Source organism: Labrus mixtus, chromosome 15 (genome assembly GCF_963584025.1).
Source record: "Labrus mixtus chromosome 15, fLabMix1.1, whole genome shotgun sequence".
In the NCBI taxonomy this organism is placed as follows: domain Eukaryota; kingdom Metazoa; phylum Chordata; class Actinopteri; order Labriformes; family Labridae; genus Labrus; species Labrus mixtus.
In genome coordinates this window covers 16,355,769-16,383,402 of record NC_083626.1, presented here as the reverse complement: position 1 = coordinate 16,383,402, position 27,634 = coordinate 16,355,769, and the positions used below count along the sequence as shown (strand labels likewise).

At 40.9% G+C, this 27,634-nt stretch overlaps 1 protein-coding gene across 2 annotated transcripts in view; it reads right to left on the bottom strand.

Annotated features, from left to right (window-relative positions):
* The window catches only part of cacna2d3a (calcium channel, voltage-dependent, alpha 2/delta subunit 3a), a 113,673-nt gene extending 88,338 nt beyond the window's left edge, over positions 1 to 25,335 (bottom strand). The window contains exons 1-3 of one of the 2 annotated variants that reach the window (XM_061056889.1): positions 24,612 to 25,335; positions 24,151 to 24,232; positions 3,340 to 3,456 (exon numbers count right to left, since the gene is read on the bottom strand). In XM_061056889.1, the coding sequence (XP_060912872.1) occupies positions 3,340 to 3,456; positions 24,151 to 24,232; positions 24,612 to 24,727 (315 nt within the window). In that variant the 5' untranslated portion in view covers positions 24,728 to 25,335. The remainder of the gene's footprint in view (positions 1 to 3,339; positions 3,457 to 24,150; positions 24,233 to 24,611) is intronic. The other variant, XM_061056890.1, reaches the window with a different exon arrangement.
* Between the last annotated feature and the right edge of the window lie 2,299 nt (positions 25,336 to 27,634).

Sequence of the window (27,634 nt, the reverse complement as noted above, 5' to 3'; positions counted from 1 at the left end):
GAGGAGAGGAGAGGAGGAGTTGCTAGATGACGATCATATCCCACCAACTCAGAAACTGATGAAGGCAATGTAATTAAAAATGAACAAAGACAACCTAATAGGCTTGCTCAGTCCAGGAATAAGCACAAAAATACACATATACATCCACACACAAAATCACTCACTGTCCTTTCCATCAAATGACAGTTTGAAACATTGTTTTTTTTTTAAGCTTATCTATATTGGTAGTGTTGCAATTAAATTAGCCAAAGCAGCTAAAAGGGAAAACTGGGCTTTGCTAAAGTTTCATTTCCCTTCAGACCGAACGGTGGCTGAGCTAAAAAAAATAAAATAATGCAGAGATGATAAGAGAGGGTGGATCAAGGCATACACACCAACTCTAAATGCAATAACACACTTATAAACTGTATACACTCTGTCACACTCTTTTAACCACATGGGGGGAAAAAACAAAACAAACATGCAGAAGCTTTAATTCCATAAAATAAGTGAATAAACATGGTTCTCTACCAAATCATCTTCCAACACAGAAAAAAGAAATCATAAAATCACCCAAATACTCCTACAAAGAATGACATCGGCCAGCGTACACATATTTACAGGTGCACCCTTTTGCAGCAGCAGCAGGCGCTGCTGTCTCTTGGCAGGTGGAGTGAGCAATGAAGAGCGGGAATCAACGTGGAGACGAGGAGATAAAACCGCACTGACGGACAGGGGAGGGCGCCTGAACGGAAATTGAATCACCGAAGCGCCACGTATAGTTAAGCAAAAAGCGGATAAATGGGAAGAGGCGGAGTAGAGAGGGGACAGACGGACAAAGGAGCGGGGGATGCTTAAGGACAGCAGCGGGACAGCAGACAGAGGAGAATAATAAAAGCAGGGCAACAAATGGAAAGAGATGGAGAAGGAGGGAAAGGGTCTCTATATGTAGGATCACGACAAAAAAAAATCCTCACAAGGCTGACTGTCAGCGTTGAAAATAAGAGAGGTGGAGAGGAAGTGTCGTCATAATAGCACCTGTTAATGGTTAAATTCTTAAATCATGTGGGCAGGGGCTTTTATTTTTCAGTTATTTGCTGTACTTAAATACAGAAAGTATTCCTATATAAACAACCCTCATCACCTTTACTCTAAACATAAATGAACACACAGTAGAGATGCACAAATATCAGGCTCCTCCACAAAAGATAATTGTTTACCAAGACGCCCTCATACCTCCAAGTATTTTACACACACATACAGACAATAAGTTAAAAAAAACACCTCATCTAACACAAATAAATAAGCGCCTTAGTGATGAAACAAATGAAACCCGTTGAGAAGAAATGTGTCTCTGTTTTGACAAATTCATTTCACAAATTAAAGCAAGTAATACTGAAATGGTTAATAATATAACGATGTTATGTAATATGAAATAGCTGAGATTGTTTTCCTTTAAGGGAATGTTAATAACAAAACCAGGAGAATAATTCAATTTGAACCTTGCTTTAATGCAACCAATCATTGTGTAACAGTAGGAGTCAGATTTTTGAAATGTCAGATGACTCACATCAGAAGTAAGTACTTTATGTTTTCTGTATGTGGAAATGTAAAAGCTGTCAAAGTGAACACAAACACTTTAAAGCAGCCATGGTCATGCAATCCGTGCGGGCAGAGGTATCATTCAAAAGCATAATAACACATGCACAAGCAAAGCTAAAGCATGGAAATGGCTTGTCACTATCTGCTCACCCCCTGCCCTCTCTCGCTCGCCCTTTCCCTCGCTTGCTTTCCTTTCAGCTTGTATCCTTGGACCTGACTCTCAGAGAGAAATCCAATTTCTGTTAACAGCACCATGTTGCCCTGATAGGATCTATCACCTGGAGCTAGAGCTGCAGCCAGAGAGGCAGTGCACCGTGGACACATCCTGAACTGCACCTATTACAAAACTGACAACACACCATGTATTCTTGAGTTATGGCCAAAAATGTATTCTATATGATCACAATAATCATGACCTTTGACGGTCAGAATACAAATCAATTAATCATTGACTCCAACTGGATGTTTTTTTTCTCCGTATCTGTTCCCGAGATATTGTCTTAACGAGATTGGGCAGTTGAATGGATGGCCCAAACATATTCGGGATGCACCGATGCAACGGTATCAGCCTATTTTGGCTCTGCTGCCATACATCAACACAACACAAATATTCTGGTATGAGCCAAGAATATTTGTTGTGCCAAATCAGTTTAATGCTGGCATCCAGTGCATCTACCTACTGATTCAGAGGAGATGTTTTTTAATGGGCAGATGAAGTCAGCTATTGAACAATGTCTGACTTGTTTTCATTGTCAAACATCAGAGAGAATGGGGGCATTGTTGGAATCTTACACCAAAGGAAGTCATGAAACAAACAAATCGGTATCTGATCTGATCTTCCAAATCAGTGCACCTCTAAAATATATAATGCCTCTTATCATGTATGTCTCAAGCTCAGGCATACAATGTACTGTATACTTAATGAACAATCATCTGCTTTTTAAAGAAAATCTCAATTTGTTCTGTTCAAATTCTGTCAAAGAAATGTGGCATGGTAAAAAAGTCTGTATTCCCATCTTCCTATCTGAAATGTGGTAAAAATGTTTAAGTTTATGTTTATTATGAACCTTAAACTTGTACAGTTAAACAGTTATTCCTCAACAGGATACTAAAAAGGCTACAGGCTATCCATTTGTACTAAAAAAAACAATAAATAAACAATAAAACCCTTCACCTAGAAAAACAAGAAATAAAGGCATTTAGAAACCAATCTCATATTATTTAATTCAGTTGTTGTCCTGAAGTGGCCCAGTACACTAGACTCAGATGATTGGTCTGAGCGGATCAATGAGGTGACACAGACACTGATAGTTAGATCACAGCCTCTCTGTCTGTCACCTCACCCACAGCACCCCCCCCCCCCCCCCCCCCACACACACACACACACACACACACACACACCCTTTCAAATATCTCCCCGCATTCACACAGCAAACCTAAGATGTGTCTGGTTCCCCTCTGTTGCAATGTGACACCACAGCACATCCTCAGACATCCAATCTGGTCAGCAGAGTGGTCAGGAAATAAGATGTTACTGAGTGACTTAACTGAGCTCTTTGTAATGTTTTCATTCCAAAAAAACGTGAACCAACTGATTATAAAAAAAAGATTAAATGATAAAAATAAATCATGTCATTACATTGAATACATCTTGTCCTTTTCTAGTGCCCATCGGCTTCTTCAGGAATACTTTTTTTTATTTGATTAAATTAGGGACGTTGAGGTTTTTGTGGTGGATGAAGATTGAAGTTGAAATACCTTCATTGCCTCAGCTTTCTTGTGAAACATCTCCTCCATGTCCTCTGCCAACCTCTTCACCAGCCGCAGCCCATCGATTTCCTCCACCCGCACCGCCCGCTCAAACTCCTTGTATTTCTGAAAAAGAAAACCACACATTCATGTCATCAGAGCAATAGTTTGTTAGTTTGTAAGGCATCACGACACATCTGGCAAAAACTGTGATCATATGATAATCACACATTTGAGCTTCTCAGAGTTATGAGTTTCAAGTAGGGCTGTCAAATGATTACATTTTTTTAACCGCCACATTTCAATAGTTAAACATGATAAATCGCATTTTTAATGGAATGTTTGAAATTCCATTATTTCACATTTAGAAATAAAAATGGTTCGGCTTTTATTTTGAATTTTTTTTACCGTTTTTTTACTTGCTTCTTGAATTCAACCCTGCTTTTATTTTGAAGTTAAGTAAGGACATTCTGGAAGATAGAAACCAAGGAACCAAGGAAAAGGGAACTCGTTACGGATCAAACACTGTAGTAAAAGTAAACAGCTCATAGGAACGGTAACAAAGTTGCTAATCAGTCACTTCCTGCTTAGTGCTAAGGCTAGCTCTTTCACTCAGTAGAATGCCAAATGGAGCAGCAAGAAATTCAGCCAGTCTCAAAGATGACTGGAGTAGATTGTTAAGTACAAGCTAATTCAGAAATACTCTGAGTCATGAATCCAGAATCGTTTTGAATCAAAAATATATTATGACTCAAATCGTGAGCCCAAGAATCAAAATTGAATCGAATCCTGAGACACCCAAAGATTCCCAGCCCTGGTGGATATTACTTTGGACGCTTCAACTGAGCTGTCTGAGAGTATTTTAAAGTGAGACATTCAAAGATGCAGTAGTGTTGTTCTCTTCCATCATTGTGACTACAGGGAGACACTCAGGAGGTTTATGAACCTAAAGGGACAAAATAGCAGACGATGAATCACGATTAATTAATCGCAATTAACTAGTTAGGGCTGACAGCTTTAGTTTGAAGTCTTCAAATCTAAAGAAATGTCAAAAAAAAAGTTTAAAAAGAAAGAGTTAGGAAGGTGTTGTGTCTCCAGAGTTGCCAGATACAACAGCAGTAAAACTGTGAAATATAATCACAATAGACAAGCTAGGACCTACAGCAATGCTACTAAGAAGACATTATCTGTGGTTCAAAAGAGGAAAATAGCTTAAAAGTTACTTCTTCAAAGTAATCTGCACATAGAGGAAACCAATCAGCTCAGCCAAGAGAATTATCAGCCACCTTTGAGTTTGTACCAACCACACGTTATTACATGGATGACACACATCTGCCCTCAGAGTGTGCACAACACTAAATCACATTATTCTGCTACAAACTAAAACCAGGCTGCTTAGCTTAACCAGCGCTTTAACCGGGAACAGTGACATTAAGTCTCGCTAATTCCACACCCATACATGCCACAAACACACACACATATATATATGCAGAGCTCAGCAAGTGGGTATACTTGTACAGAAAAAGAGGAAGAAGGAAACCATTTTTGGAATCGGTGCAAAGCTGCAGGCGGCTGTGTTTCACTCTGGGGGGATTTAACAGAAGATTACCGCCATATCAAATAGCATGCCCCCTCTAATGTTTTGCCAACCTGCTGAGACGCACGCTCTTAGCTGCCCCTGTACAGCATCACACACACACGAGGAGCAGGTTGACAGAAGGGAGAGAGAGCGAGCGATGACTGTGGGAGGAGGAACGGGGACAGAATCAGACACTCAGGCAACAGCTTTCAGATTTAGGCAATCATGAGAAAACGGCAGGACATCGCCGAAGAGAGAAAAACGTTTCTGCTTAAAATTCAAACTTTTGATAAGGGAGAGTTTTCCAGTTGGATAGCAGAGACAGATTATTGTGACATGCCACTGTAGAAAGCAAAACGTCCTTAATAACAGTAAACATAGGGTTACTGGATTTGATCTTTGATTGCAATCTTGTTAAAACAAGATGCATGTTGCTTACTCCATTTGAGTGTAAGAAACAGATAATGCCCTTCCTTGTATTTCCTTTACCCCAGGAGTGAGACAAAGCCAGAAGTGAACAGAAAACAAGAGGAAAAAATAGAGATACTGATAGACAGATAGGGATAGAAAGGAAAGAGAATAAGAGGGAGAGCAAACACTTTGTGAGTGCAGAGATTCAAAGATTTTAGGACACGTAGGAAGAGGAAGAAAAGAGAAAGCAAGGGCATGTTTATGGTTTAAAAGTGAAGTTTGAAAGTGGAGGGATAGGATGATGGATGCACTGAAGGAGCACGTAAAGATGATATTGAAGTGGGAGGTCAGAGTGGGGTGTGAAATGTTATCTGTGTTTGCAGAGCTGCAGGTGGGCACAGAGAGGAGCAGGTTTAAATCACTAACATAACATTCAGCTTAATATTTCACGCCATTAATAAAAATCAGAGTGACTAAGATTGTGGGCAATAGATTGACTTCAAATCTGTTGATTGCTGCATTCATCATCACACGCAAGCAATTATAAGGAGTGCAAGGGCCAGAGCCTGCAGGTACAAACTTCCTGTGAAGCCAGAACGAGTGTGTACGAGCTTGGAACAGAAGTGGAAATAAGAGCTGAGGTTGAAAAGTTTCTTTTTATAGCAATTAAAGTGATTAGAGGAAAAGAGAGCGTGATTCATCAAGGTAACTTTTTTTTTTTTTTGAAGAGATGAGTGTTCAACATGAGTGTGTGATTTTGTGGAAAAGTTCTTCAACCAGTGGGTAGCCAAGAGAGAGACATAAAGTCAACAAGCAGAAAGGAACGGGGAAAAAGCTTCTGACAGTAAGAAGCCAATGGATGCTGAATAAAAAAAAAATCAGGCTCATACAGGAGAACACTCACTTTTTAATGTTATTCTTCCTTTCAAAGCATCAGCAATCAATTCACAATCTGCTGTGTGAGTGTGTTTAAAACGATGCCGACGGGGTGTTCACACTTTCAGGTTAATTTGCATGTCATACCAAACTATCAAACTTCTCCTCTAAAGCCCAAGTCATTGGACAAGAAACAAGGGGAGATGGAGAGAGACAAAGGAAGAGAGAAGTTGGAGGGAGCACTTCCACACTGTCTTAAATGTCATTTCACTAGAACTCTTCTGCAGAACTACCACAAAAAGTTAAAACACATCTCCTACAAACCTTCGTTTGCACTCCTAATTAATTGCAGCCTCAAATAACCTCCTCTGTGGCCAATCAAAGTGACTGGCTGATGACTCAGAAGCCAAATCACAGACCGTAACCGTACGAAAATCACAGCAGTAATCCCACTGGCTGACTGACAACTGCAGTACGTCAGAAGGGGCCAGAAAAGCCCGATTTGAAACCAAATCCTGGTTCCTTTCTGAAGGTGGTGGGCTGTTAAAGAGGCAGGTCAGTGGTTGAGCTCTGAACTGGAGTGACTGGTTTCTTCACCAATTCTCTCTCTTCTTTGCTCCATTTACTAGAGCTTCTTCTTCTCTTGTTTCCTGCTTTCCTTGCTCCCCTCTCTTCTTCTTTCCTGCACCCACTTCTTTTCTAATTATAAAAATGAATGGGCTGACTTCATGGACACAGTCATAGCTAAGAATTATTCTCTCTAATGACAGTTCCTAAGTCTTTTCTATTGAATCCAGTATATTTTTGTCTACAGCTCCACTAAATCCTCATCCATGAAAGAGGCGCAGAACTAACAGATAATTCAACGTGGCAGAAGGAAAGCAGTTTGTGCCCGCGGCCTGAATCGAAGTGTTTATGTGTTTGCGATCACGTTCGTGTGTTCGGTGAAAGGCTAAGAGGGTCTAGCTTGACCACAGGCTGTCTGCAGCGCTGTGTTCAGTCAGGCTGACCAGAGCAGAGCTGGCCTAATTAGCCCCAAGCTACCCTCTTCACATCCCATCATCTTCACAGGAGGGCCAACTCACATACATCCAGAAGCTCCTTTTCCCAGGAGACGGACACTTCTTCAATGACTGGAATGGCAACTTTACCAGCAGGATAATGGTGGAGTGAATAAGAAGACAACCTGGGGACTTTTGCATAAGTTTCTGCTTAAGTGTCTTAAGCCAGACTGGAAAGCAACAGTTCCAGGGTTGTTGCATCATGGTCAATACGATTTGTACCTGAAAAAAACAGATGTGTTATGTCCCTAAACAGTACATCAAAAGTGCTGAGGCTGTTTCACCTTGTTAATGGTTGCTGGAATTGAGATATTACCCTCAAATATGGAGATAATTTTGATGCAAAAGCTAAAGCTAAATACATACTTTTCAGCTATTAATAACTATGTATGCACTTAGAAACTGGTCCACAAATTGGTGGATCTGTTCATGCACCTGTAGATCTATTCACACATTTACAATCAGTTACCCACCAATAATATGTGGTGGTAATATATGCTGGAGAGGTGCCAGTCCACTTCCTGAGCACTGCCGAGGTGCCCTATAGCAAGGCACCTAACCCCCCCACCAGCTCAGGAGCGCCCGCTCACTCTGAGACCTCTCCATTAGTGCATGTCCATAGGATCCTGTTTGTGCATGTGTGTGTATTTCAGCCTATGTTTGTGTAGCATGTTAACTAGACAGAGTGTAAAAACGAATTTCCCCTCGCGGGATCAATAAAGTATAAATTATTATTATTATATCTCCATGCTTGAGCACCTGTTTAGGCACATCCACAGCCCCAGCTGAGCAGTGACACTGTGGCCTCAGATGCTGCTAAACATACAGTTATATTTCCTCTATTTTCCCCAAAGATTGGTATGTTTGCCGGAGTTAGTGAACCTTAATGCCAGCCTGACTTTCTACCTTGTCTCTGCTATTGGGGACTCAGAATGTTACACAAAGTCGTACCTTGTGTTTATTGTTTCTTTACCCCAGAGAAGCTCCAGTAGAGAATTACAGCTTCAGCACCAAACCATGCTTCTCAAAGACAAATTATCCGTGTACAACCCACTCACAAATGCACTTTGCAGGATATATTAGGGTTGCAAAAGCTGAAAAATGCGGTCACAACTGTGTTGCAGACAGAGACGAGCAGTGGTGACACATTTTGTACGGTCTGTGGTAACTCAATCCCCTCTCTTTTCCTCCCTCACCCCTCCACTGTGCTGCAGCACATGAATGAGCTGATGCTGCTAATCTCTCTCCTACACAGAGCGCTCCGACTGTGGGATGACAGTCAGAGGCTAGAAGCTACAGATTCAGGCTGCACTTTGGCACACAGAAACAGGTGCAAACCTGTATGCACACACACAAATCCTGTTTTATACAAGTACATTAAAACACATGAAGCTACAGGAGGAAAGTTCTTATTCTACACATTTTTTCTTTCTGCAGAAAGCAATACAGGTGCACGCTTAAAGGTACCGTTTCTCTGTTTTACCATTAATTTGTTCTTTATTAAGCGTTAGGTGAAGTGTAAACTGAATGACATATTACTGTATTTGTATCTGTGTATGATCATTTCCTCTGGGTTTTGACAATAAAGTGATTAATGAAGGGGAGAAACTTCATTTCACACTAAGACTGAACCCCAATCCCCCAAATCCCAGCTCATTTTACGCACCACCAGAGCCCACTTTTTACTTGGCCCACTCTCACACAATCTCACAGCTGTTTGAATCCCTCTCTCTCTCTCTCTTTCTCTTGCTCTCTCTCTCTGTCCCTTACTCTCTCTCACGCACATATCAACTGGTTGCACCCACACAGACAACAAAATGTGTATCTATGATCTAATTAATTTATTTGTAATAAAAACACACATTATTGCATACTACATACACACACATATTACAGACACAGAAGAAAAGCAGAGGCATGAGCTAATAACCCAAGCATACTTCGCTCCTTCATTAAGTGTTATTGTACACCATCTCACTGTTCAGTTTTCATTCACAAAAAGCAGCCTTGTTTGTTTTGTGATGGGCAGATGAGTCTGGTTTGAAGAACAAAAGAAACAGCGCTCTCTCACACACACACACACACACACACACACACACACACAGGAGAACAGAAAAATTCCGAAAACCTTTTTTGCACGATTTTAAAAATATCTTCCATTGTCCTCAATTCATTCAACCAATAAATAATTCAAGTATCAACTGATAAAAATCAATGACAAAAAAATGAAACTGTGTGTTTTTGAATAAAATAAGGTAAGATATGGTAGAATTGTAATTAGAGCCTGACTGATTAATCCGCCTGCCAATAATATCGTCCAGCCGATATTGGTTTATCCAGTTACTATCCGTATCAGCTAATTTATCGTAGATATGCACCAATTATACTAGATTTATTCACCATCAAATAGCATTTCATTTGAGTATCATTGTATTACACTAGCAGTTCTCTTTCACCAGCAGAGTGCACTATATTGATTACTACAGCATTATCACTCTCCAGTGTGTCAAGCGGTGATACACGTACATGCACAGTTTCTTTCTAGTTGAGTGTTTTCATTATACTGTATATCTTTTCTACAAGAATTTGATAGCAGCATTTGAGGGATCAATGCAATAAATGTGCATATCTATATCTATCCATCGTTACAGATCGAACATAGAACAAAGAAAGATATTGGCTGATATATCGGTATCAGATTTTTTTTCTCTTCGAAATATCCACTGTCCTATCTCTTCCATAAAGGCACAAAAGCCCCAAAACAAATCTAAAAAAAAAAAAAAAAAGATTTCACGTGCTAAACATATGATGAGTACCTAAGCCACCTAGACCAAAACAAACAGTTGTATGCATTATGGGAGTCTATACTCTCTTTGCATTACGTTTAGGTGAAATTGTATAAGCAAATATTTGACTTGTATTGTGTTAGTAGTACTCTTATGTAATTACAGGGTTTGAATCTACTAACACCACAGAGCAAAGCTAATTCAAAGTCAAAGATGTCAACAAAAGGCATCATTACTTTAAATCTGTCTGACAAGAAACCGTCTACAAAGCATAAAGACTTCACTGAATATTTAACCAAATCTCGGCACAGAAGTCAACAACTGGAAAGTCATTTCCCTGTGGACAACATGTGTTTTCTGTTTGTGTATTTCTGTGTGTATGCTTTCAGGTGCTTGGCTGTGTTCATCAATGCAAGATTGATTCTTATGCCTGCAGTGTGTGAGCATGTCTTTTCAGAGAATCACGTTCAGGTGAACAAATGGCTTGCAGTGTCATCATCATTTTACATAAAGCGTCTCTTCCTCCTCAAAGCCATGATTGTAATTACAACCAACACGGCTGAGGGAGGACAAGGGGAGCGGGGGTGGATAGACAAGGTACAAGTGAAGTAGTGAAGAGGTAGAAAGAGAAGAGGTAGCACCAGGGGGTCATCACGTGGATGAATTTAATTCTGCTTTCTGCCACAGTGTCACTAGGCCATTTCTGCGATGCGCTTCTAGAAACATAGGGGAAAATAGAGACACATGGTAAAAAGCTGTCTGAAACAATTGCACTCTGACTCATCTCGCATTTTGCAAATACCCCAAGTATAATACTTGGGTGGAGGGGGGCAGCAGCATCAGCCCAAATCCGCAACAGGAAATCACCGCTGGATCACAGAATCTCCCAGGCACGCAAAAATCATCGCTATGCCCTCCTCCTTTCAAACCCTCCTGTTGTATGCCAGCCGACAAATTGTTCCCTCAAAAGAAGAGTGCTGGCCGGAGTTGAAGTGGAACAATTAATTTCACGCTTGTCCTCCCTGCCTCGAAAGCATGTTGGTCTGAGTCCCGTATCTGGTGGCACAGAGACACTCCCCACAGATTGTAAAACACATGAACATACACTCAGAGGCACACCCACAAACACACACACACACACACAGACTAACTTAAACACTTAACGTAAATGCTAATCACACAGGCCTTAAAACAAGACATCTTTAAACTCAAGGATCATAAACTTCTCCTGTCCCGACTAGCTACACCATCATCGCTGCTCCAATCACAACGATGTAATCTATCAGTGGGCCTGAATACAGTATCGATCATAACGCAGGGTGTCTCAAAGACGGATCAATGCGCAGTGAATGGACGGGGAGGAGATCGTCAGAACACATGCACGCGCAAAAAGCTTTGACAGACCACTCAGACTATGCTTAGAAGAGGGAACTTTCAGGAAATAGACTGAAGGATTTCCATTGTGGTCCGTCAGCTTTGAAGTAAGGGGGCAAAAGAAATGCTGCAAAAGGAAACTAAATTTGACCTCAAATTTGTGCCTAAGAAGTTCTGGTCTTTCTTGTTGCCCTCCTTCGTCCCATCAGAAGGAATTAAAACAACACCTATTGAATAACATCCTGATTCAAATCACAGAAATCATTTTGATGAATATTCCACATTTTTTTTAGCAACTTTATCAAAGCTCCTGTGAGGAACTCTTAAGTAGTGTCGCCTGTAGAAGGCGGTACGTCTTATCTAACAGATCTCATCCTGTACATGTGAGAGCAGTGTTTTTTATCACCGACTGTTGTTTTAAGAAATGTATCACTCACAGTGAACGTATAAGCCGTTTCAAATAGAGACCTTTTGAAAGATTGTAGGCCTACTAGGTCGGACACTTTTAGAATCAGCGTTCAGGCTGGTTGACAACATTGTCTCTGACCTCAACCACACTCTGAACAGTGGTTATACATTTTTACCATCAAACCTGAGATACAGGTTTTCACACTTTAATGAGGTCACACTGAAGCATTGTACACCTGTCAATTCTAAAATGCAATATAGCTCAATCTCAGATCATACGAGCGTTAAAGGGCCTTCAAATTCTGAAATTTTAAGTTTTATGAAGCAAATAAAGACACATTTTAGACTTTCATATCAACCAGTCAACTAATAAATCAAAGGGGGATTGGTTACAGTAAAAGAGAACTTCATTCTGCCTCGTGTCAGGCATAATTGTGGTCCAAATGTCTTTGCTTTTGATTGATCAGTGCTCTATAAAGCGCAGACGGATGACAACAGTTAAGTAATGACCCTCCAAGTCTTTCTTTATCATCACTGTTACATGCTGGTTTCCCATTCTTCAGTGTGTTGACAGCAGTGACAGCTGCAGTAAATCTGTTATCCTCACAAGAGAAAACAGTAAATAGTTTCATTAACAGCTAAGCAGGGACTCTTCAAGTGCAGTAAATAAATGTATATTTATTATCTTCAGGGAGTGGAAGTGTTCAGCGACAGAAACTATTCCCTCACATTGGCTGTGCACACAAAAAGTTTTCGCTTCTGTCCAATATACAGACTTGGAAACTTAGACTCCAATCAGACCTCCAAATCTCAAGTTTTGAGACTTTAAAATTCTGGGTCATTAAAAAAATCTTACTCAAAGGCTTGCAGGAATAAAGCAGGGTAAAGTCATGGTGAAAAATTTGGCTGTTTGCATTCACACATGCAGCTGATATTAAAATTTTCAGGAGATTTGTGTATGTGTGAAAACAACGTAAAGGACATATTTCAATTGTCAGCATTCAGAACTGAGAGAAGTGTGTAGGACCCTACTGGAACTCTAAGGATTTCAAATTTTCTTCCTCCCCTTTAAACGCGTTTTGAGGGCTTGAACATGCATGAAAACTCAGCAGAATTTGCACGGTCATCAGGTCTGGCGAAAAAGTTTATATTTTGGCGTTTTTATGAATGAAGTTCATGGCTCAACATTTATGCATGTGGCCAAGCCTTTAGGTCAGGCTACATGAGACCAAGCTACATGTGTCGTAATAACAAAGTTCTCTGGGGGCTGTTAGACGCAGACAGGGCCTTCTTATATAAGTGTAAGTAAGTATAATTTCAATAAGTGTTAAATTCTCATCTTTGAAATGTAGGCTATTCAGATAAAGATAGACATTATACAACTTTTGGTGAAACACTTTATTCATTTGATGTAAGAAGTTTCAGGTTTTCATTAATCTCTTAGTCTAAAATTAATGGCAAGGAGAGAGCCAGTTTGTGCAGCCGACAGCCTCAGACAAAGATGCTGTTTCGCCTGTGCAATGCCATATATTGAGGCTGAACACATGAAAGCACAACACGCTCCTTGGTCTGGGATCATTTCAGGCTGGAATGCAGCCAGCCACTTCCAATCTGACAGCTGCTTCCTTTAAGAGCTGCATCATCCTTCATTGGTGTGATCTTTTGGTCGATTTATTTTGATGATATTATAGCCCAGAGTTATAAATTACACATCACAAATGTTTAAATTGAAAACACTTCTGGAGTTCCTATCAAAGTTCTTACCTCAGGAGACCCCCCCCCCCTCCTGTCTGACAGGTGCATGTGTGAACAGCCAGGTCAGGAGAACATCCGGACCAGTCCTCCTGAAATGATCTACATATTTTCAGGAGGGCATATGTGAAAACGGACGCCACTGCAGCAGCACACTTTGTAGCTGTGCATCATGACAGTGCCGGCCTGAACCACTCTGCATTTGAATATTCTGTGATCCTCATAGCGTTGCCTGTTTGAACTTGCCAGTACTACAACTTTTACACAAATCAAACTCCACGGCCTGCTGCTTGGCCACATCTCGCTGCTGCACACCCTGCGGTCGACACACACGCCGACATGCACAGGGGTGCGAGGGCCCATCATCACCTCGTGTGGTTTTAATTTTTATTTGTAACACAATGTTATTACTTTGAGATGTGTATGAACATTTGTATCAAACTTACACTAGTCCACCCAACAATTGTTGAAGGGCATATAAAGATGGTCCCACATTAGATGGTTGTTATGGATACATAGAATACAGAGTCCATGCCGAGTAAAATCAGAGAGTGCTGTACTGTAGCTTTGCTGAATTTAATTCTAAGATGAAATCATGGCTCAAATCAACTCAATCATGTCCTCATCACACATAAACACACTATGTTTCATGAACTCTGTTTGATAATGATCTAGTGTATGGATTTGATATCATGGTATTGTTGGTGTGTTTCTTTGGAGATATATGTTGTGGTACAGCTGTTTTTGTAGTGTAGTCTTTAAAGTGAAGTGCTCTAAGTCTGTTACTGTTTTCATAAAATTTGTGAATTTCATTTTAATACCATTGTACAGTTGTGATGTATTGTTGTGTCGATGTTTTTATTGTATGTCTCCGGCCCAGGGACTACAGATGTAAATTAGCTTATAACTAACTCTGGTACAGCTAATAGGCTGTACACTATCCCTGTCAAAATAAATAAATAAAATAAATACAAAACATGACAATAACAATCTATCATGAGAGCAGACTTAATTTGCATCTCAAACTTCAGCTACATCATCTATTGCTTGTCTTTTGTGTGACACTAATGTGTAATTTGTAGTTTTTCTGAGAGGCGATGATCAGTGTGGAGCGGCTCTACTGTTCCGACTTAATTATCTGATAAACTATCAATCATATATCATGCCAGGAACTCTGGGAAATTATCAAATAACTTTGACGTTATTGACAATTGAAATTAAAATTGTATAAATTTAAATTTAAATAATTGTCTTTGTCAGTTTCACTTTCATTATTAACATTATTAATTAGCTTTGACAAATATTTAACCCTTTACACGCAATGTTGGTCTGTTTCATTTCAGGAAAATGTAAATCCCTTCAACACCTCAACCATTTCATTCCTCAACACGTGTGTGTGTTTGTGAGTATGTGAAAGTGCTTCTACAGTGATCCAGTGTTTAAAGGCTGCCTGAGGGATATTGAGAGGAACAGTGGAATAACAGCTGTACACCAACACTAACACACACACACACACACACACACACACACACACACACACACACACACACACACACACACACACACACACACACACACACACACACACACACACACACACACACACACACACACACACACACACCTTATGGCATTGCTGGTAGTGACACTCAGGAGTTTGTCCCTGTGTGCACTGCTTCTGTTGAGTATGCACCATTGCCCCTAAAAGTGGGTGCCAAATCCCTGCTCTGTCTAATGAGCGCCATCTTTCAATGTCCTCGCATGCCTCGCCATCATCGTTTGCCCCCTACCTACACACATACACACACACACACACACACACACATACACTCACAAAGCTCTAAAAGGGATGAGGCTGACATCATGTAAGCCACCATGAGAACATATCTACCCTAAAAGGCAGAGTTTCCCTTTCAAAAGTTAAGAAGCTGGAACAAGCAGTAGCTTCTGTATAATTTCCCTCCACTTTTTCTTTCATGCGCCCATAATTCACTTCCACCAACAACAAAAAAAAATATAAGCACCAAGAGCAGGTCTAATCTGTTCACATGGAACTGATTAATAGTCCACACTCTATCAGTAGTTGCCTGCATTCAGTTGGTTTCAGCAGAGTTGTGGAAAACATTTTTCATGCTTAGCAGCATGCACAATGTGGCCCACTGCTTCCCCATTCCCCTCCACTCATTCACACAGGCTCCAATTGATTCTAGCAGCAGTCGGTGTGAAAGTGGAAGGAGAGAGCAAAACATTGGCGTGGCTGTAGTATAAAGCTCAAATTCATCCTTGCAAGTGGAGATTTATTATGGGAAGTTACACTTTTTGGGCAGCACTTTGATTGGAGTTTGCTTTGAAAGCCTCACAAAAAGAAACGGAGAACTCTTTTTAGATCCCAGAACATTGATGAGTACTCTCTGGGAAGTTGTGATAAACTTGATTAAATAGTGAGCAATTTTAAGATTAATGTAGACCCTCAAATATCAATTAAAGTGAAACTCAAGAGGCAACAACAAGTCGGTACACATTTAAAGTGTATTGAAGTCAAGTTATGTCATTTATTGATGCTGGAATTTTGGGAGGATACCTACCGTATATGAATATTTAGTTGTTTTAAAATATATTTAAAAATGTCATCAACACAGTGTAGACTTCTTACTTTGTATCGTTATTTCTTAGCATCAGTAGCTGTCTTAGTATCTGTCTTTGTTACTGCACATCCTATCAACAACACCATTTAATCAATACAGCTTAACGTTGATCCGTACTGATCCTCTGTGTCTAAGTAATCTTCCGTCATCCAATCAGTGCTCAGCATTACCACAGTGTAACCTGCACATTAGCCAGCACAGAATTAAAGCAAATGTATGCAGAACATTAGACACAAAAGAAATTAACATATATAAAACTGATAGTGGGAGAAAAGTTTTGAGAATATGAGTTTAGATAGAGGAATGTGTTCTTGCATCCAACAAGAATGTTGTGTTCTTTCATTGTTGTTTATGCAAAACTGTAATCCTCCACCTTGTGTGTGTGTGTGTGTGTGTGTGTGTTTGACAGATGATAGAAAGTGCAGGTGAAGGTCGCCAGGAGGACGTTGCAATGTTGTCGCTCTCAGCTGGATTTTGGCAGCACCCTCTCAGTCTTTGAGAAGTGTTGTGTAAATGGGGCGCAGTGCAGGGCTACATAAAGTCAGCCAAACCAAGTGTGTGTTTGCGTGCGTGTGAATTTGTGTGTGAGTGTGTATGTAAGTTGTTGCAGAGTTGATGCAGAAGCAGACGGGGTGGCTTGGGACACGTATTGAGGGCGCCCAAGAGTGCAGCGAGTGCACGAATTTGTGCGAGGCCAGCGGAACTTCTTGGCGTGTCCCAGGATCCCCTCCCATGTATTCTTTAGTGCCGAAGCTGCATCCTTTCCATTATTAAAGCAGAGGGATGGAGGGAGAGCAGGAGAAACTTAGAGAGAAAGTGTGAGAGGGAAGGGCGAGACAAAAAAAACAATAATTGGGGAACACTTGGGATGAGGGATGAGTTGACAGACAGGTTGAAGAGAAAAAGTGACAGAAACTGAAAACAAAAGAAGAAATGAGTTTAAATCTGAGAATAAACTTTAATTTTCTGTGCATTCAGAGGTTAAGGAAATATTAGGAGGTATTTGTGATTGATGGAGTAGCTGTACTGTCCTTTCTTCTTCTCAGTGTTTTGCTTTATTGCGTCCATTTTTACCTACAGCACGCAGACTGGACAATAACAAGCCTCAGGATGATTGATGTGGACAGCAGCAAGTCACAGACAGTCCTTCACACAACAATGCACACGTTAATGTGCTTAATAGCACAAGACCCACCCCTTTTGCAAGTTACTGAATGTTTACGCTGCATGCAGTCGAGTCTGGAGCACATCAGGTGAACAATCTGTCATAATTACAGAAATCTGTAATAGTGTGTGTGTGTGTGTGTGTGTGTGTGTGTGTGTGTGTGTGTGTGTGTGTGTGTGTGTGTGTGTGTGTGTGTGTGTGTGTGTGTGTGTGTGTGTGTGTGTGTGTGTGTGTGTGTGTGTTTATGCATGAATGTGTGTCTATTAATGTCCAGTGCAGCCACGGTGAGATGCTCTTTATCTGCAAGCAAACAGAGGCAGAGGCAGACCTGAGCAGCCGATGACAGATGACAGTGGAGATTAATCTTCAGCTTTCACATTCATCATCCAAACAGCACAGAGCACAAGGTGTTATACACACTTTGTGTGTGTGGGTGTCTGCAGAAAGTTCAGAAAGCAGGAAGAAAAATCAGCTTCCTTACAAACAAGAATCAGCTACTAAATTGAATGCTTTTTGAGCTGGTGCCTGGACTTAGTGGGGATAAATCAAAGAGGTGAAGCGCACTACAAATCATCAAAAGACACTTGATTCTCTAAGCCCACAAACACGGCATCAGCAGTTGTGCTCTTTAAGAATTTAAGTTCTTTAATCCGGTAGCAAAGGGGCCTCACTTCTTGCTCCAGAGCCCTTCGCAGTAAAGGCTGGCTGTTTGATTCGCACTGGCTTTTCTCATGCTTTTCTCACCAACAAAGCACTAATTACAGTATGAGTGAGTGGCTGTGTTGACTAAAGCTGGCCTGCGAGGACATGAAAGTAGACTGGCACAGGCTGCAAACTCCCGCCTGCAAACGCTGTAATTAACTCTGTGACACCATATTCCTCCTTTTCCCTCTCTTTCTCTCTTTGACACACAAAACACCTATCTCCTCCCGCTGTCTAGCAGAGGAATTAAATCTAGCGACATCATGCTTTTGGTCAATGAGAACAAGAGAGGGGCGGGAGCAGGAAGCAGGAGAGGAGATGGGAGGGTAAGGGGAGGTTAGGGGAAAGAGGGACAATTGTCAGTACACACCCATCCACACCTCTCACCCCCCCCCCCCCCCCCCCCCCCCCCCCACCTCATCGGCAGCCGTGCTGAACCAAACCTGACAGCTATTCAATTTTCCCAAAGCTAAATGTAATCTGCAGCCGTCTCCCCCGCACTGACACACTGTTACACTGGAACGCCTCAGCCATCACACACCCCTGGCATCAGATTGGCACCATCACACTTACTTTCCCCAACACTTTCTCTCTCTCTCTCAAACACACACACACATAATTCATGGGGCTAGAAAGACAAATAGAGGGCAAAATGAGGAACACGAAAAACTATTTTTCAGATGAGCCAAAAGAAAAATGGATGACAAAAAAGTCATTGTAATTCCTTAGTGACATGAAAAATTGTGCTTCACAGATGATGAAAGACTCCTTTGATATAGTATCAGCACTATAGCCAAAACAAGTGTCTACAAGGCTTCCCCAAGAATACATTTCAGTGGACAAATATAAGATCTCTTGATTAAATATTTGTATTTTTATTATTTTATAATTGCAGTCATCCTTCAAACAAAAGTGTAATTTGTGGATATTTGTGATTTGTTTTTCAAAATGTAATTGAAGTGCTGACTCTCAAATTAAAAGTTGAAAAGACAATTAGTCAAGCATAAATAAAACATCCCAATATTACATTGTCACTTATTTTAAAAGTGACATCTGTATAATTTGTTCTTCACCAGTCTAAAAAACACAATCATTTGTAAATTAAAAAAAAAAATGAAATCAAATTAAAACTTAAAGTGGCGTTTAATTCAAGTCCTCAGTGGATAAAAACTCATACTGCAGTTCTGCACACAGCGTGACTCATTCCTCCACTGTTGTCGTCCAAATATGTAATTAATTTGAAATGAACGTGAAATACTGAAATGCATAATCACTTTCACTTCAGAATTAAATAATTAGTCACGCTCTTAAATCTGGTTAGCGTAACTAAAATACATATTCAGAACAAAAATAGATTATTCCCCCCCCCCCCCCCCCAACAGGAATCTGCTTTTGGAAGAATGAAATGATGTTTGTGAAACAAGTGTCATAGGAAGGTCTTAGATAGATCGGGAAACATTACCACCGTGCGCCAGTCACCTATAGCTCATCAGAAAGGACAAAATTACTATTCTCTTGTATTTACGTGGTTTTCTGGAAACCAAAAAAGATAATGCAGAAAACATGGTATCAAGGAAATCAGACTGCTGGCAAGCAAACAGAAGCCAAAGACCCTTAAAGCCCCTGTGAGGAGTTTTTAACCAGAAATAAAAGTGTCTGAAATTATTAATGATGCCTCTAAACAGGCAAAGACCATCAGTGGCATGATTTATTGTTTCTATTGGATTATAGTATATATATTATAGTTTTTTGTTTAATGTCAAACGGAATCACAGAAAAACAGCCCGACATGTTTCCATTGCAAAGACTTTTAGTGAGTGATAAGTCTGACTGTTAAAAGATGGCAGGAGGAGATTTTTCAGAAGGTTTTTAATTGCGACCGATCTTGTACATGACAAGTTCAGCAGAGGGATAATAGGCAGTGATTTGCCCACAGGGGGGCGCCAGAAAATTACGAGAACCAAAAGTTTGATTGCGTTCAGTGCAAAAAAAACAACAAAATAGGTGAGAGTTATAGTGAGCATGTTGCAGGATTACCAGGCATACAGTATATGTAAAGTATATCATGTCGAGAAAAAGAGAAAAAATTAGTCATTGTTTTTTTTTCACCATGTTTTAGTTGATATACTCGTACTTTTATTGGATGTAAATTAAATGCTATGTGGCATAAGCCGAGGCCTGGCTCCATCAGTGGGTACAAATGAAACACGTTCCTCCTCAGCTGTTCTGGTACTCATTCTCTATACTCTATAAACTCAGCACGCACATGTTGCATCTGTCGCAGCTTTTTTGCCTCTTCACTCCACTGGACAGCTTCAGGGATATATTTTTTTTTATCCGCTGCTATTTTTGAGGAACCGCTGCGCCTTGTCTTCTTTGACCCAAACTTGAGGAATATTTTGTAGCGACATGTCAAGAGTCCTGCTGTGGTAAAGCAGAACGATACACGCACTGCACACCGACACACACTCTTCCTAACCACACCAGCAAATCGATTCCAGCATACACTTGTCACACATCATTACACCTTCCTATCATCCTCTGCTATATACAGTATGCGCCTCTGAGTGTGAGAGAGGCAATGTGCGTGTGTGATTGAGCATGCTTCTACTAGGTATGCAAACCTAACACACACACACACACACACACACACACACACACACACACTGAAACAGACACAAACTACACACGCATACACCTGCTGAGAATTCCTCCCCCTCAGGACCTGCTTATGCTTTTAAACAGAAAAGTAGACATGTAGGGTCAACTTTCCGACTTTGAGCTGCAGAAACATCATTTGTCTTATGTCTTCCATTACCAAAAGGCTTCAAGTTATGTCTGTGAGGAATAATGTCCCCCTTTGATTCCAGAGAGCCATAAACAGCAGTGAGGTGAAAACTGGTCCAGCTGACAACACACGGACACACACACACACACACACACACACACACACACACACACACACACACACACACACACACACACACACACACACACACACACACACACACACACACACACACACACACACACACACACACACACACACACACACACACACAGGCATAACAGCCAGGCTGGCTCATATAGACAGGTTGCTCAATGATACATGAAATTAAAGATTTCAACAGAATAGCAGTGAAGAGGGTAAAACACACAGAGCTAATTCCAGCTATCAGTGGGAGATGTTTAATGTGACTCAAGTCTTCTTTTCTTTATGAGGCTGTGTAAGTGTGTACACAATAACTGTACAAACATAGTTTGTGCATTGTCATTTTGGTACATACAGTGATGAGAAACCTGATAGGATCGGATCTGTGTAACTATTTGAAGGCATTATTGATCAGGTTTTCTTCTTCAGACACACACACACACACGCACGCACACGCACACACACACACACACGCACACGCGCACACACACACACACACACACACACACACACACACACACACACACACACACACACACACCAAACACACGCATATATGCCCTGACTGTATAACCTTGAAACACAAGCCGTTTCCGATGGAAACAGGAAGCGTGCCATGGCGTGGGAAGAGAGGACAAATCAGGACAGGAATTGAAAGAGGACATGAGGGGGGGACTATAGTGCAAGAGGACTTAAAGAAAAATATATAATGTAGAGCCGTCCTCACACTGCCTGAAGCATTTGAAATCATCTGTCTTGATACATTTTTATTCAAAAATATGAAATTCTTGTCTCACTGTTTTTGTATTGGGGCTGTCAATGAAAACAAAGTCAATTAACTGTACCATTTGACGTTTTTAATTATCATTTGCCACACGGTTGTACTTTTTTTTGAATAGCTCTCACTTGATGATTCAATGGGAACTTAAATCAAGCATCAAATTAAAACAGAGTTGGCACAAAGAGAGAACCAATTTCTGATTGTAATACATTCCACTTGGAACACAGAATAACAGCATGAGACACATTAAATACAAAACTAAATAAAATAAAACCTGATGAGCACTGACTGTAATAACCTGATGTTACTTGTGGAGTTTTGTTAACTGCACTATTAGGTTTGTACATCGTCATCAGGTAGCTTTTCAAAATGTTACGATGGTTTTCAATTCAGAAAGTTAAAGTGACAGATGTTATATATATATTCTATAAAGGGTCAGCAGTAAAACCTATAAACAAAGAAAATACAATGTTTGTGTATTTTGTGTATTGCATCATTTAACACTTTGATGAGCTGTTTCAATCCTTTTTTGTTCAATCCACTTTTTTTTTTTTTTAAATAGCCTGTACGTTGGGAGACATTCCCCTCACTGTCTATGTATGCAGCATGACTCAGGCTAAGTTGGATATTAGTGTGTGTGTTTGTGTGAGACTAATGCAGAGGTATGGTTATTCCAGGGGAGTATTGTTACGCTAGGGTCAGAGAGATATCTGAAGAGAGAGTGAGTCCATCTGTCCCCCGCCCAGGGGAAATACACACAAACAAGCACTTACACACACACACACACACACACACACACACACACACACACACACACACACACACACACACAAGCCTGGGTCCTTTCTCGTTAGTACCATCCTCCAATCTCTGAACAACAGTGTACATCCCTCTTTCTTTCTGCCCATTTAAAAGCATATGTGCCCTCAGGGAAACTGTGGTCCCTCCTCAGCTTTTGTGGAAGAGTTACCAGACTGATCCAGATCCACAATAGAGCCCAGTAAACAGGACACTAACTGCATGTGTGCATTAATATACCATGCTCATCTGCGGATACCATGCGATCACCAGTTTGCTGTGAAAGATGCACTTTTCCCACAAAAGAGGTCTCCAGTCTTTTTCTTTGCTCAATTAACCCTGCGGCCTTCATTTGCATTTCATAAAGAGGTCGTCACTCTGTGGGAGGGTTATCTGCTTTTTGGAGGCAGAAAAAGATGAGAAGGGGGAACAGTTTTTTATCCTGTTAGAGAGATAACACGGCAGCACTGTAGCTTCTGATGAAATATACGCTATATGCTCATGTGTGTCTATGTGAGTGTGCATGTGAATATAAACTCTGTGGTCGCGTGCATACATTTCTGTGAGTGCAGGTTTGTGTTCTGGTTGCCTCGTCACATACGAACTCTAATCCAGCATGTGTACAACACCTAACTGCAGGAGCACCACAGTTTGTCTCTGCAAACCACCAGAACCCCAAGCACACATTATTCGTGTGCACCAGCTGAAAGGTTAGCACCAGCCTGGCCCTTTATCCACCTCGCTATCCATTAGCCACTTTTAACTCGTGCTTCATCAACTGACCCTCCATTAGAAAATTTGCATTCCATCACTCTCTGAAATCTTGCATAAATGGCACACAGCAGAGAGAAATGGGAAGGGGAGACACTGCAGAGAGTTATGGAAAACGGTAAGGGGTTTTTGTTGAAATGAAATGAACATTCAGTTAAGAAAAGCACTTCCCAGAGAGTGTGTGTTTTTGTGTTTGACTGTATCCGTTAGAGTGCTTGACAAATTGGACAACCATTTAAAAAGGCACGTTCAGAATAAGCTTTTGAATCAGTGCCTACCTAGTCGACATGCATTACCAATTCTGAAGTGGCTAAAAAGCGCAGGTCCTGCTGTGTGAGAGATGAAGAGTGACATTTCTCTCAACTCGAAAAAATTACTCAGCAGCAGTTTTTTTTTTTCCTCTCTCTCATAAGCTGGTCTTTCACATCCACACTGCATTTTTGAAAGTCTCTCAGAGAGGCATATGAGCTTTAAATAAACTGTTGCTTTACTTGAAGTAGCACACCCTTCCAGCTTTGCAAAAGTGTAACTCAGAGTATATCCCAGTGTGTTCATACAAAGCTGTCTGATATAGAAAAATGTCTTTAAAAAAAAAAAAAAAAAAGGAAACAGATTTCATGGAGAGGAGAGCCACTTTTCTCTCTCCTCCTCTCCTCTCTTCAACTCAATATTTTGTGAAAGTCAAACCACCCACATGAAAACCCTGTTCAAGTTCAATTTTATGGACATTTAAAGAGTATCTAAAAAAAAATGTAACAGTTGACAATAAAACCGCTCACCTTCTGCAGCAGCTGGGAGCCAGAGTACTTTGCAGAGATGGACTTCATCTCCCCACCAAACGCTGAAGCCCAGAGCTTCACCCTGCAGGCAGCAACCATACAGAAAAGAGAACATCTTACACACTGTAAAAACAGCGACCAGCTAAGCTACAATATTTTGAGTTATAACCGACGTTTGGGGCAAATTTTGCAAGAGCTTGCAATCCTACAAATTTCGTTCGGTTTTTTTTTTTTTGCTATACGGTATAGCCTACCTCAAACTTCAAGGGATAAATGAGGCATCACACTAGTTAAACAAACCCTACATAACCATATTGAACAGTATAATATGACGTTTTTTTTTTCTGCTCGGATATGTTAGTAGAGACACACAGCTGGCACATTTTGAACTCAAATTCCGCTTAGAAACTTAGAAAACAAAAAGATACGCGGCACCTCTGCGTAAAAGATGTTCTACTTACACGGACGGAGGGATGCTCTGGTGAGTTCCTCCCATTCCGTTGACCCTGGTGCTAAGAGTTGAGAAAAGTAAAACGAAACACGCACCGGAAATCACACGGCTCCTGTCCACCAGCATCTTGGGCAAAAAGAAACCCTCCTCACGCGCAGAGTGCGAGTTTTGGGCTTATAATGCCCCCGTGAATTTTTTTTTTCTCCTCCACAGAATCCAGAAATCAAAAAGGGGGAAGAGGGAATAAAAGTCACCTGTGTCGGCTAACTAAGTCATTCATAGCAATCTTTTTGAGTTGTTCTCGGATAAACGGCAGGTTCCTCCACAGCTGTGGGAGTTCCCGAAAGTGTCGCGGTGTGGTCCCGCTGGCCGGTGCTGCGTTCACGGCTCTGCTGCTCGGCGGAGAGTCGAGCCCGAACCCCTCTCGTAAAGGGAAAGTCCGTAGACGCTTTGTATGCTATTTGACCGACCTCGCCCACAGGGAGCACAGAGTGGAGGTTCAAGTGGGAAACCGGGGAGAACATCAAACGATGCCGCGCACGAGAGCACGCCTACTCCTCGCGAGTGATGCGACTAGCCTCCTCTCTCACACCCTCTGTCTCTCCCTCACTTTCTCTCCTCACTCTGAGGAGCTGAGGAAAGGCTACTGAAGATGCTGTTTTGTTGAATTGCGCCATACTTCTGCCTCTCTCTCTCTCTCTCTCTCTCTCTCTCTCTTTCTTTCATAGGCTACAATAGCCTTTAGCTTTCAGGATCAAACTATGCACTTGATTCCCCTGCCACTGATGCAGGAATTACAGCCAAAGTCCTGGCAAAGGACAGAGAGTGGAGGCAGAGAAAAGAAACTTAGAGAGTAAATGTGAGGAGGGAGGGAAGGGCCAGATAAGTCAGTTACAGTATGCTGCATAAAAGCAAAATGCACTATACAGTATGGGCTGTGCCTGTGTAGGAGGATGAGGATGATGAGAGCCTCCAGGCAATGGACCCCAACGGGTCATGTTTCACAAAGAGCTGGAAGGATTCTGGCAAAGCACTGGAAGGGACGAACATGGACTGAATAGATCTCCATACTACAACAGAAGTGGTGCCCGGTTGATGGCAGACAAACTCTTTGTGTAAAAGATCAACGGCACTGTTAGTCAAACCATCAAATCAATAGTTGACCTGTTACAAGATTTTTGTTTGTCTTCACAAGCATAAGAAGAATGAACATTACATCTGGAAGGGTTTGAGTCTTATTGAATTTAAAACTAAACTGTGCACATGACAAAATAAGTTGGAGGAAATGAGAAAGTTTGCTTTCTGTGAGTCTGACATAGATTGTAAATATTAACGGACAAAGCCTGAGTGACGTCACCCATCTGTTACTGCAGGGGGCTCCGGAGTGTCATCGGCGGCTGCCGCCATGCTGGAATTCCTGCCTCAGCCTAACTTTCGGACAGCCTACTGACAGGCTGAGAGATGGAGCTTAGGCAAGTTCTAATCCTCTTGACAAACAACACTGCGCCCACCCGTCAGGAAGGTCAGCTATGTGCCTAATTGTGAATAACACTTATCCTTCATAAAATCTAAACGGATGCGTTATCAAAACAATCACCCCCGTACAGTATGTGCCCATGAGGACAGTAACTAATCAAACAGATATCTTTGATAGGCTGTTACTGTAAAAACAGGCAATGTGGAATGTACACACCGTATGTGACTTCCAGGACTCTTGGGCCAGCCTCAAGCGAACCTTCAGGATTTTGCACATTGGTTTCATCATTCAACACCGGAGGTTGCCGATTGATTTAACCCCAGGTAATATGCAATCATGCAGGTAAACATGTAACATTATAATGCACTCTGGTGCAAAAGTTTTGTGTTTTAATCGCAATTTAATTGATTTCTCAATGTTTTTTTTCTAAAACGTACATTAATGTTTTTCTAATGATAAGTCAGTGGCGATTTCTTTGATGACACTAGAAATGCTCCCAGGTTTCCAGACCCACATGTTAACTCATGCCCAGTCTGTGTGGCGATCCTGTCTAACGATAAACCCAGCAGACTTTCCATATTAACAGAAGGAAGGTAAGTGTACCGAGAAACAACAGAATGTAAGATAGATCATCATTTGTTGTGATCATGCTTGTGATGATTGTTGAATTATCATTTTCAATCTAAATCAAAACGAAAGTCCTCTTCAGCATACAGTATCTGAACATTAATTACTCACTTTGTTATTGGAAAATTTGGACTTTGCAGTAATCTACTTTCATGATAGATTTACATCGCATGGACCCATTCAAAATGTCCATGTTTGACTTTTGTGGCATCATAGTAGGAGATGATTGTTTTTCAATTCATATGTGACAAACTGCCTTAAACCAAAAATGTTTTTGAACATCTAGCCAATACTTGTACACCAGTGGCAAACAGTTTGGGGAGTTAAATGAAAATGCTCTATATGCTGGTATCTCGTTGGTTTTAACTGTAAATACAGTGTCAGCAAAGGAATGGCAAAGCTGGACAAATACACTATGATCATTGCTGGAGTACATAAACATGTCGACAGGTTTTAGTAATGTGAAATAAAAAAAAACTCTGAAGTTAAACTTTTATGGTGTTTACCTTCTTTTTTCTGTCTCATCATATTCGTGCTGAATCTGCTGTTGCCTGATGGCAGCCCGACAGTACGATAAAAAGGATTGCAGAGTCGACAACAGGTTCAGCATCTTCCCTGAGGTGAAGCGATGACAAACATACATACTGCATTTAGTCACTTTGCTCCTGGAAACCAGACAAAATATAACAAACATTTTCAGCAGTGGCAGTTGAACTGATTTTCTTTTTTCCCTGAGGGAGATTTTCCTTTAATCTACGAAGGCCAAATTCCTTTGAGAGTTCCTGGAGAGAAGAAGTGTTATTGTTTATAAAGTAAAGCCATATCACTTGACAGCACCATCTGAATAATAACAAATACACTTAGGGTGAATGGTCCCATAAAAACCAACAAATACATTCTCAGTTCAGCACAATGTAAAGAAGTTAAGA